Consider the following 12,342-nt stretch of genomic DNA (forward strand, 5'->3'; position numbering starts at 1 on the left):
TTTTATGCATATACATACATGTCTGCACTTAATGCCCCATCTGCTTCAGATGCTTTGATATTTTACTATTTTATCATAATAATTCTTTTAAAAGTCATTATCCTACCACATTTTTTTCTTTTCCTTTTTTTTTTTTTTTGCCTCCAGGGTTATTGCTGGGGCTTGGTGCCTGCACCGAATCCACTGCTCCTGGAGGCTATTTTTTTTTCCCCTTTTGTTGCCCTTGTTTTATCTTTATTGTGGTTATTATTGTTGTTGTTGCTGTCATTGTTGTTGGATAGGGCAGAGAGAAACGGAGAGAGGAGGGGAAGACAGAGAAGGGGAGAGAAAGATAGACACCTGCAGACTTGCTTCACTGCTTGTGAGGCGACCCCCTGCAGGTGGGGAGCTGGAGGCTTGAATCGGGATCCTTACTCCGGTCCTTGCTCTTTGCACCACATGTGCTTAACCTGCTGCGCTACCGCCCGGCCCCTCCACCACATTTTTCATACCTCACACCTTCTATCTCACCCTCATCAACCTCCCCTCAGGAAAACTGGGTCTGTTGTCAATGTCCACTATTTATTTTTATTACTTTTTGTCTGCTCATTGATTTTATTTTTTGTTTGTTTGCTGCTTGCCACCGGGATTACCGTTGGAACTCAGTGCCAGCATTATAAATCCACCACTCCCAGCAGCCATTCCCCACCCCCCATTTTATTTGATAGGAGAAAGAGAAATTGAGAGGGGGTGGGGAGATAGAAGAGAGAGAAGAATAGACACCTGCAGACCTGCTTCACCGCTCATGAAGCAGCCCTGCTGCAGATGGGGAAGTGTTGTTCACAGATTCTATGTCCTTCTCTTAGGCATGTAGGTGAAATCATTCAGTGCTTGTCTTCCTCCTTCTGACTTATTCTTCTTTGCATATCCCCACTTGAGTTCTCTCCATTTTGCTACAAACAGAAAGAATTTTTTTTTTAACCAGAGCGCTGCTCAGCTTAGTTTATGGTGGTGCATGGGGATTGAACCTGGGACTTTGGAACCTCAGGCATGAGAGTCTGTTTGCATAACCATTATGCTATCTACCCCTGCCCCATTTTCACTTTTTTAATAATATTCTATGACATAGCTGAGCCACACACGTCATCTTTACCCAGTCATCCCACAGGGGTACTCTGGCTGTTTCCCTTTCTTGGCTGTTCTAAATAATGCTGTGATAATTGTTGGGGTGACTGTGGCTTTCTGTGCTCATAGCTTCATAATCTTCAGATGGCTGTCCAGGAGTGAGATGGCTGGGTCATGTGGGAACTTGGGCCGCCTCAATTTCCATTCCTACCAGTAAAGCATGAGGCTTCCATTTTTTCCACACCTTCCTGGCCCTTGTCACTCCTGACGGCAGGAAGACATTTCTTGTTCTGTGGGCCCAGATGCCTCTCTTTGTGGTCATCTTCCCTTTCCTTTCACCTCAGAGCAGCTCTGAGAGCAGGTCCTGCGTGGGCAGACCCTCCAGCTGTGGGTGTGAACCCTCCAGGTACCATGAAAGGCATAGCTTCTCCCAGAGAGACTCATGGAGATGTCTGTAGTCAGACCTTGTTTCCTGTGTGTCATAAATTCTTCAAGGTTTTTTTTTGTTTGTTTGTTTTTTGTAGAGCACTAATACTAAAACCCAGCGGGTAAGTCCTCACACCAAATGTTCATCTTTCCACATAGAGGAGATCCAATGACACACACACACAAAAAAAAACAAAAACAAAAACAAAAAAAAACACCTCAAAGGAGACAACTCCTCTGTGCCACAGGACTCCCTCCTCAAACCTGTCTAACCCAGACCTGGCAAAGGAATAGCATACCCAGCACCCTGCTTCTTACTGTGGGGCCCATCAGACATGACCTGTCTTTTGTATCTCTGATGCCACACTCTCAGCGTCCCCGGCCCAGTGGCTGATTCCCCAGCATGGCCACAAGAGTGCAGAACCTTCCATGTGCCTGTCACCTTGCAGGGCCACACCAGGGAGGAGGGGCCCAAACACTCCTGCACTGCTCTAGCTTTGACCAGTGGACAGAGAAAGACTGACATTACCATCATCTTGCTTTGAAGGAAGGATCATGCTGATATGGAAACACTCGTAAAGTTTGAGGGTTCAGGGATTGCTGAGAGGGCCCAAGCTGAGACCTAATCTGAAAGATGAAGAGGGGTAGCTACGTGAAAAGGGGGGGGCAGAGGGAGCCTGGAAGAAGGTACCTTGGGGACTGTGGAGTGTTCATGCTCTTGGCTGGATAAGCCTGTAGGCAACCACTCAATGGAGTAAAAACTCAGACATGACATTGTGTCATTAAGGACAAAATGTCTGCAACTGGAGATGATAATGCTAAGTGAACTGAATCAGGAGGTGAAAAACCACTACGTGGTGGTTTCTCTCATATGTGCAATAGTAATAACTAAAACTAACTTGCAAAACATAACCATAACTAAACTTTTAGCCATGGTGGTCACTGGAGAGAATGGAGAGGGCTTGGGGGGAGAGGGCTTGGGGGAACAGGGAGGAGTAGATAGAATATGGGGTGGGGTCGGGGGTAAATAGCATAATGGTTATGCAAAGAGACTCTCATGCCTGAAACTTCAAAGTCCCAGGCTGAATCCTCTGCACCACCATAAGCCAAAGCTGAGTAGGGCTCTGGTTAAAAAAAAAAGAATATCGGTTTGAGCCCCCGGCTCCCCCACCTGCAGGGGAGTCGCTTCACAGGCAGTGAAGCAGGTCTGCAGGTGTCTGTCTTTCTCTCCCTCTCTGTCTTCCCCTCCTCTCTCCATTTCTCTCTGTCCTATCCAACAATGATGACATCAATAACAACAATAATAATAGCTACAACAATAAAAAAAAACAAGGGCAACAAAAGGGAAAATAAATAAATATATTTAAAAATTTTTTAAATATATATGGGGTGGGGTGGGGTGGGGTGGAGTGGGGAAATGCAACTAGACATGATAAAATGAGATATGCTACTCAGCATGAGTTTGGTTGCATATTTACACTTAGAAATATCTTATTTAAGATTATATCAAAGAATAATGTGTATGCAACTAGAAAGAAAAAAAAAAGGTCAAGAGATGTGTTCAGAAAAACACGGGATGGGAAAAAAATATCCCAGAGCATTTGATATTTATGCCTTAGCTCCAATGAATGAATTACAGCTTAGTATTGAAAAAAAAAAAAGATTATTTGACTGAGAGCAGACAGTCTTTGCCTTCCAGGTAATAAGTCACATACTTTTGAAGAATGATTCTCTAACTTCCTTCCACAGAGGAGTGTGCCTGCAGACTCCGAGGAAGCGGTGGTGAGTTTACTTGGTTTGTTAACCATTGATAGGGAACGATTTTTCGGTTACCTATTCTCTAGGAATCAATCTGCGGGCCCCTTGTCTCCACCAGGGAGGGCATTTGCCCAACTTTCGAAATCCTGGTTACTCAATTCTTTGGGGAAGTGTGACTGGAATTCAGGGCCAAGACAGCTGGAGTACTCATTCCCAAGAGCAGAATATATCCTTTCTCCCTCTTTGCTCCAGGGTTGCCAACAGCAGAGGGTCTGTCCAGGCAGGAGATTTTATTCCAGTGAAACAGCTTTGGTTAAAAACATGGCTCCTGGAAGCCTTGGAAGGTGAGAGTAGCTAAGGGAAGGAAGTCTTAAGCTTGACATGTTCTCCCAGAGCTGTGCCAGCAGCCCTTCCCAAGGCAATAAGGCATCAACTGGAAGTTGTTCACATTTGACTTCTTGCTCTGACCCTCCTTCTGCTGAGAGTACCTGGGTTTTATCTTAGCTTGAAAGGCATTGGACGTTTCTGAGTTGCAAAGTTTCACCTTGGGTGATAAAGTTGGATGTGGGGAGACAAACACCAGTATTGAAGAAAGAAAACTCTTAAGGGCTGGGGATATAGCATAATGGTGGGAGTCAGGCGGTAATGCATTGGGTTAAGTGCACATGGTGCAAAGCACAAGGACCGGCTTAAGGATCCCGGTTCGAGCCTCCGGCTCCCCACCTGCAGGGGAGTCACTTCACAAGCGGTGAGGCAGGTCTGCAGGTGTCTGTCTTTCTCCCCCCTCTCTGTTTTCCCCTCCTCTCTCCATTTCTCTCTGTCCTATCCAACAACGACAACATCAATAACAACAACAATGTTAAACAACAAGGGCAACAAAAGGGAAAATAAATAAATAAATAAATATAAAAAATTTAAAAAATAGCATAATGGTGATGCAAAAGACTTTCATGCCTAAGGCTCAGAGTTCCTGAATTCAATTCCTGATACTACCGTGAGCCAGAGCTGAGCAGTGCTCTGCTAAAATAAATGAATGAATAAATAAATAGTGTTGGGAGATAGCTCACCCATAAGGCATAATGCCCCTTACTATTACCAAAGCCCCAAGTTTGAACCCTGACACCACATAGGAACACCACAGTGAGGAAGTGCACCATCAGTAGTGAGTAAGGTAGTGCTGTGTTGTCTCCTCACCCCTAGCTCCCTTCTGTTCCCCTCTATCTGAAGTCAAAAGAATGAAAAACTTGTGGTCCAGGAGGTGGTGCAGTAATAAAGCTCTGGACTCTCAAGCATGAGGTCCTGAGTTTGATGCCCGGTAGCACATGTGCCAGAGCAATGTCTGGTTCTTTGGTTCTTTCTCTCTCCTCCTATCTTTCTCATAAATAAATAAAATCTTTAAAAAAAAAAAAAAAGAATGAAAAACTTGGGGGACCAGACTGTAGCATAGTGGGTTAAGCACACATGGCAGAAAGCACAAGGTCTAGTGTAAGGATCCCGGTTCCAGCCTCCAGCTCCCCACCCGCGGGGCGGGGGGGGGGGGGTCGCTTCACAAGCAGTGAAGCAGGTCTGCAGGTGTCTGTCTTTCTCTCCCCCTCTCTGTCTTCCCCTCCTCTCTTGATTTCTCCCTGTCCTATCCAACAATAATGACCAACAGCAATAACAACAATAACAACAGCAACAACAATAAAGAACAAGGGCAACAAAAGGGGGGAGAAAAAGAAGGAAAAACCTGACCATTGCAGCCCAGGAGATGGTGCAGCGAGTAGGCAAAGTGTCAGATTCTCAAGTGTGAGGTCCTGAGTTCAACTGGATGTGCATGAGTGATGCTCTGGTCTCCTCCTGCTCCTCCTCTCTCTTTTTCTGTCTCATAAATAAAGAAATATATTTTTAAAAAAGAAGAAAAGAAAGAGGCCAAGAAAGAAAGAGTTGGCCAAGTGTTTTCTTCAGTTGTACATGTGTAAGACACCATGAAAAGTAAGTAAAAGAAGCACATTCTTTCAGAGGGGAAAGGAAAAAGTGAAATTGAGTGGGTTGCATAGTTTGGAAGCACCTTGCATTTTCAAGCACCTCTTGAAGATGGATGGTGTCTTGCAAGACCCAGGTTCAAGCCCTGGCCCCCACTGCATTGCAGGAAGCTTTGGTGCTGTGGTTTCTTTCACTCTTCTTTAATTCTCTGTCTCCTTGTCTCTAAAGAAAAAAAGAAAAAGATGAGTGACATCAGTGCCTGCCTTGGAGCATACTGACCATTTGTGACTTTGTGCCTGCAGCTGCCCTTAGCCCACAGAAAACGGTCATGGAGTTTGGGGTGCCATCTCTAGAACCCCTAGTGTTCTCTCTGTGACACTCTTTTGGCTACTAACACCCATCAGTGTTCTCATATTCTCGCTTACTTGGGGGACAAAGAATGGTGCAGGGAGAAGATGGCATTGTGACAGATGAGACTGAGGAATGAGGTCTGTGGCCTTATTACCCCGTAGTGCAGCTGAACTCTCTCACCATCTGCAGGAGGAGGCCGACCAGGTAACACTGTACAGATACAAAGTCCAATCCACCATCACATCCCGGCTGGCCCACACCGTTGTCCAGGCCAAAATGGTCAACAGTTCCCCGCGGCCTCAGGACATGGTGTTTGATGTCCAGATCCCCAAAGGCGCCTTCATCTCCAATTTCTCCATGTGAGTGGCCCTGTCAGATCCCAGAAGCAAGTGCTCCCACTCCTGGCAGACAGGGCTGGTGCTCGGCTTCCAGGGTGTTGGACTTCAGGGTCACTATGCCACCTGGGAGTGGTGGAATCTTGCATGTGCTGGATGCCAGCACAGGGGAAAAAAAGGATGAGGAGAAGAGGGACAAGGAGTGGGAGAGGAATAAGAGGAGGAGGAGAAAGGGGACAGGTATAATACTCGCTTAGTGTGCTGTTTGCCGTGTGTGTGACCCAAGTTCAAGCCCAGCATGAACTGCGTGAAAGGAAGCTTTGGTGCTGTGGTTTCTTTCTTTCCATGGCCTCCTGTCCCCCCCCCCTTTTTTTTTCCTTAACCAGAGCACTGCTCAGCTCTGACTTACAATGTTCAAGGGATTGAATCTGGGACCTCAGGTATGAGAGTCTTTTGCAGAACCATTATGCTATCTCCTCCATCTTGCCTCTCTATCTCAATATAAAAAACATTTTTTTAAAAAATGAGGGTCTTCCTGGTCTCTCTAAAATCACCGTCTCAGCTGATCCTGCCCCCAAGGATCATGCCTCTGCTGAAATGACAGTTGCCCCATTCATTAATCCTACCATGAGGTTGGGGGGTTGCCTGGGGTCTGCTTTGCTGTGACTGCCAAGGGGACCCTTTCTGTCATTTGCAGGACTGTGAATGGCGTGACTTTCAGCAGTTCCATTAAGGAGAGGACTGTGGGTCGGACTCTGTACTCACAGGCCAGAGCCAAAGGCAAGAGTGCTGGGCTGGTAAGGTAAGGACAAGTCCCGATCGGTCCTGTAACCCTAGGGCAGACTCACCTGGAAAGAGACAGAGACAGAGAATAAGGGAGAGTCCTCATAGTATTGCTCCAACTCGTGTGGAGCTCCCCTTGGTGCTGTGGTGCTGGGAGTCAAACTCAAGCCTTTGTGCATGGGAAGGTCTGCTCTCTACCAAGTGAACCACTTCCTGGTCCCTGGAATCGTTAGACATGGGTTGGAGTCCTGGCCCTGAGGTTTGCTAAGCTGTGTGTCCCGGGCAGATCTCTCACCCTTCATGAATGTTTTATGTTAGCATCTGAGATGCAGGGAGGACAGATCCAGGCCCCCCACACACACACACACTCCCCCCACCCCTTCCTCAGCTCCTGGCACTCAGCAGGTGGCAGGAACTGGGGTTCTTTGTGGGTGACACTCCCGTGTGCAGGGCACCCACTCCGCAGGAGAAAACCAGGCAGGGAGTAAGGCTGTTGGTGGCATGGCACATACCCAGTAGCCCTTTTCTCTACTACTCCTATTTCTGGGTAACCCAGGAACGCCCCCAGAGCCTCTCTGACCAGATTCTGGGTTATGGGATGCTGGCTTACCTTAGGCGGGTGGTGGCGGGGGTCACATCCTTAGGAGCAAGATGCTGGATATGGAGAACTTCAAAACAGAAGTCAGCGTCCCTCCAGGGGCCAAGGTATACTTTGAGCTGCATTACCAGGAGGTGAAGTGGCGGAAGCTGGGCTCCTATGAGCACAGGCTCTACCTGCAGCCGGGTCGGCTGGCCAAGCATCTGGAGGTAAGCATGGTTGGTGGAGTGTGCAGGGACCTGCTCTCCAGGGTGCGGGGCAGGCTCTCCCCGCCTCAACTTTCTGTTTGGGGGCCTGGAGAGAGCTTGCCTGATAGAGCACACAATTTGGTTGTGCATGGGACCCTGAGCTCCAGCCCTGGCAACACATGGGAGCACCATGGACAGCACCAAGGAGAGCTCCGTGAATGATAGAGCAGTGCTGTGGTGTTTCTCCTCTCCTTTCCAATCCTCCGCTCCCCCCCCCTTCCTTCTTCTCTCTCTCTCCAGGTATATCACATAAGAAAACTGGGCCAGGGAAACTATTCAGTAGTATTTCACCTGGTTGAATCCCCAGCATCACATTAAAAAAAGAAAATAAGGGAAGTTGGGTGGTAGCACAACGGGTCAAGCGCACATGGCTCAAAGCCCAAGGATCAGAGTAAGGATCCCGATTCGAGCCCCTGGCTCCCCACTTGCAGAGAGATCGCTTCACAGGTGGTGAAGTTCTGCAGGTGTCTGTCTTTCTCTCCCCCTCTGTCTTCCCCTCCTCTCTCCATTTCTCTCTGTCCTATCCAACAACAATAGCAATGGCAACAATAGTAACGACAACGACAACAAGGGTAACAACAGGGGCAACAAAATGGGAAAAATGGCCTCCAGGAGCAGTGGATTCATAGTTCAGGCAGAGCCCCAGCAGTAACCCTGGAGGCAAAAATAAATAAATAAAATAAATTAAAAAAAAGAAAAGAAAAGAAGAAAGCTGAAGAGATAGTACACTTGGTAGATGCCTTCATTGTCATGAATAAGTCCAGATTCAAGCTCCATCACCACATGGGAGCATGGTGGAGTGGTGGTGTGGTGTCTCTCCTCTCACCGTGTCAATTTCTTTTTCTCTCTCTCTAAAAGCAAAGTGGGTCATGGACCTTTGGGTTAAGGGTGCTTCTCAGTGGTGTTGAGCCTGTGGGAAGCCCTGAATTCATGCCCTGGAGAAAAAACTTCCTGTTGTCACCTCTCTTGGTGATGCTTGACGTCACTTACATCCTGGAGTGGCCTAGCCGCTACCTTACAGATATCCCCTCCAGCTCAGCTCTGTGCTGGTGTGTCAGTCACTGGAGCTGCTGTGACAGGCAGCTACAAGCTAGATGGCTTGAACACATCAGGTGAATGGGGTTCCAAGTCAGGGTGTTGGCTCCCTCCTAAGAGGCCCAGGGGGCATCTGGTCTTCTTCACTGCTTCTGGGGTCCAATGCCTGAATGCCTTCATGGACTTGTGACCTAGGGGCCTCTTCACTCCAGTGTCTGTCTCCAGGGTCTCACAAGCTCCTGACACTCTTCTGTGTCACATCACTCCCTCTTTCTCTCATAAGAATGCTGGTGAAGCTGAGAGATAACTTTCAGGAGAGGACATGCACAGGGCCCAGGTTCAAGCCCCAGCACCACATGAAAGGTGCTGTGGCAACAGAGGAAGCTCTAGTATTGTGATGTCTCTCCTCTTTTTCTGCCTGTCTAGCTATCTGAAATGAAAAGGAATAGAGGGGCCAGGTGGTGGTGCACCTGGTTAAATACACACATTACAGTGCACAATAACCTGGGCTCAAGCCCCTTGTCCCCACCAGCAGGGGGAAGCTTCACAACTGGTGAAGCAGTGCTTGCAGATATCTCCCTGTCGCCTTCCTTTTTTTTTTTTTTTTTTTTGCCTCTAGGGTTATCGATGGGGCTCAGTGCCTGCACTGTGGATCCACTGCTCTTGGAGGCTATCTTTCCCCTTTTGTTGCCCTTGTTGTTTTATATTGTTGTGGTTATTGTTATTGCTCTCATTGTTGTTGGATATGACAGAGAAATAGAGAGAGGAAGGGAAGACAGAAGGGGAGAGAAAGACACCTGCAGACCTGCTTCACCACTTGTGAAGCGACACCCTGCAGGTGGGGAGCCGGGGGCCAGAACCAGAATCGTTATGCCAGTCCTTGCACTTTGTGCCATGTGCACTTTACCCACTGTGCTACTGCCCAGCTCCCTCTTTCCTTCTTTATCTCCTTCTCCTTTCTCAATTTCTCTGTCTCTGTCCAATAGTAAATAAAATAAAATAAGACAAAGGGGGTTGGGTGGTAGCTCAGCAGATTAAGCGCACGTAGTGCAAAGACTGGCATAAGGATCCCGGTTCAAGCCCCCGGCTCCCCACCTGCAGGGGAGTTGCTTCACAGGCAGTGAAGCAGATCTGCAGGTGTCTATCTTTCTCTCCCTCTCTCTGTCTTCCCCTCCTCTCTCCATTTCTCTCTGTCCTATCCAACAATGAACGACATCAACAATAACAATAATAACCACAACAAGGCTACAACAAAAGGGGGAAAAATGGCCTCCAGGAGCAGTGGAATCATGGTGCAGGCACTGAGCCTCAGCAATAACCCTGGAGGCAAATAAATAAATAAATAAATAATAGAATAAGACAAAGAGTAGAAGTTCAGCTTGGAGCTAAGAGCTGTACCCTGTCACCACATACATAAATAAAATAAATATTTTAAAAACACAGGATGACCTCATCTCAAGATCCCTGAATGCCCTTGTAAAGACAGTTTTCCCTCATAAAGTCCCATTCCCAAGCCTCAGGGTTTGCAGTGGACAGATCACTGGGAGAACCCTGCACCCCCCATGTTGGCCTCCTGACTTGGGGCAGTATGCCCTGAGCCTTGTGTGCAGGTGGGAACAGACTGTGTAGCCCCCTGCTGCTCCAGCATCCTTGGATGGGACATGTCTGAGTGAAGTCTCCCTCCTTTCTTGTCCAGGTCGATGTGTGGATCATTGAGCCACAGGGAATACAGTTTCTCCATGTTCCAGACACATTTGACAACCACTTCCGTGGCATCCCCGTCATCTCTAAAGGACAGCATAAGGTACCCACACATTGACTATTTCAAAAAATCTGAGTGACCACCAGCCAGTCCCTGGGCCTCTCCCTGTCCTGGGATCAGGGACTGGAAGTGGTCAGAAGCCCGGGGACCAGAGAAAGGGACAGTGGCCCCTGAAAAAGGCCCAGTGACTTATGAAGGAGACACAAGGCAGAACTCCCCAGTGGTCCATGGCTCCTTGACCAGGAGTGGTCCCCTGGATGTTCCTTCTCCCCCATGACACCCCTGGATCAAAAGCAGCTTTTGAAAAACACAGGTTGGGTTTGCATTAGTCACAGCTGAGCCTCTCTGCTTCATTCTCTCTGCCTTCATGGCCAAGCTTAGATTTCTGTCTTTTTTTTTTTTTTTTTTTTTGTGCCTCCAGGCTTATTGCTGGGTCTAGGTGCCTGCACTATTAATCCACTGCTCCTGGAGGCTATTTTTTCCCTTGTTGTTTTGATTGTTGTTGTGGTTATTATTATTATTATTGCTGTTGTTGTTGTTGTTGGATAGGGCAGAGAGAAATCGAGGAAGGAGGAGAAGACAGAGAGGGGGAGAGAAAGACAGACACCTGCAAACCTGCTTCACCACTTGTGAAGCAACCCCCCTGCAAGTGGGGAGCCTGGGGCTCGAACCAGGATCCTTACGCCGGACCTTGTGCTTTGCGCCACGTGCGTTTAACCCGCTGTGCTACCACCCGCCACCCTCCCAAGCTTAGGTTTCTAAAACCATTCACCAACTCCTGGAGCAGAACAGATTCTGTTCAAAGGAGAAGAATGATTCTTTGAATCTCCTCCAAAAGCCTAGAATCCAGGGATGGTGCCCCAGCCTTTGACCTTTGAAGAGCCTGTGCCTTCCATCAGCAATGGAGCAAAAACAGGAGCTCCTGGTGTCCAGAACCACCGTAGGGAGCCCTCTTTCCCTAGTGCAGCTGTGGATCAGCCCCTAGTTTGGGGGAGAGGGGCTACAACAGGTTCTGACCCCTCTGTCATATACAGGCTCATGTCTCCTTCAAGCCCTCTGTGGAGCAGCAGAGAAAATGCCCCAATTGCTCCGAGACGGTAGTGGTTGGAGAGCTGGTGGTGATGTATGATGTGCACAGAGAAGAGAAAGCCGGAGATCTCCAGGTGGGTGCAGGGGCACTCTGGAACTGCCACTGAGGCCAGAGAAATATCTGGAGACTCACTGGCTTCTGGATAGTTCCTCACAGCTAAGGCATGTGTCCAGGCTGCAGAGAGGTAGCCTGAATGGTGTCCCAGTAGGGGTCTCTGAGCACTGTATGGCAGGAGGTCAAAGTGAAGGGTTGTTGAGTCTCACCCCTTTGTCTCCAGGGCTCTGCTAAGCTTCATATGGAAAACAACAGGAAATCACAAAATGGGCTGAGAGACAGCCCATCTAGCCGAGCACATGCCTTGCCCTGGCTTTTCCCATGACACCACAGGGGAAAACTATGGTCAGCACTGGGAGAGGTCTACAGATGGTGGAGCCATGCTTTGGTGCCACCTCCCTCCTCCCCCCAGAAAGAAAAAAGGTTAACTAGGGATCCTACTCAGTAGAATCATGCATGCACTAGACCTTGAGTCTATTCCCCAATGCAAATAAATCAATAAAATAGGTAAATAACATTGTTTAAACAAAAGCAAGAAACTTACAAATTGAGAATGTTGGATAATCTTCTGAACCCTTTGCAACTGAACTGCCAATGAAAGCAGGGATTCCAGGGCTGGGAGGCTGGAGCAACTGAAGGTGAATAAAAGATCTGAGTTGGGGTGAACGCTGGGGCAGTGTTCATGGAGAGATTAGTCATGTCTTAGCTGGGTGTCTGTGCTTTCATTTGAAGATTTGACAACCGTGCTCTCTAGGGATGGGGAGAATCTGTCCACAGCTATACCCCCTTCGCTGCCATGTCCAAGGGCAGTGGAGGCAGGTGAATTGAGCCAG

At 48.1% G+C, this 12,342-nt stretch overlaps 1 protein-coding gene across 1 annotated transcript in view; it reads left to right on the top strand.

Moving 5' to 3' along the window:
* Positions 1–12,342, top strand: part of ITIH2 (inter-alpha-trypsin inhibitor heavy chain 2) — a 43,808-nt gene that overhangs the window by 2,441 nt on the left and 29,025 nt on the right. Inside the window, exons 3-8 of the mRNA XM_007534724.3 lie at positions 3,280–3,312; positions 5,794–5,963; positions 6,637–6,741; positions 7,367–7,529; positions 10,300–10,407; positions 11,400–11,528. Of these exons, the coding sequence (XP_007534786.1) occupies positions 3,280–3,312; positions 5,794–5,963; positions 6,637–6,741; positions 7,367–7,529; positions 10,300–10,407; positions 11,400–11,528 (708 nt within the window). The remainder of the gene's footprint in view (positions 1–3,279; positions 3,313–5,793; positions 5,964–6,636; positions 6,742–7,366; positions 7,530–10,299; positions 10,408–11,399; positions 11,529–12,342) is intronic.

Source organism: Erinaceus europaeus, chromosome 6 (assembly GCF_950295315.1).
Source record: "Erinaceus europaeus chromosome 6, mEriEur2.1, whole genome shotgun sequence".
In the NCBI taxonomy this organism is placed as follows: Eukaryota; Metazoa; Chordata; class Mammalia; order Eulipotyphla; family Erinaceidae; genus Erinaceus; species Erinaceus europaeus.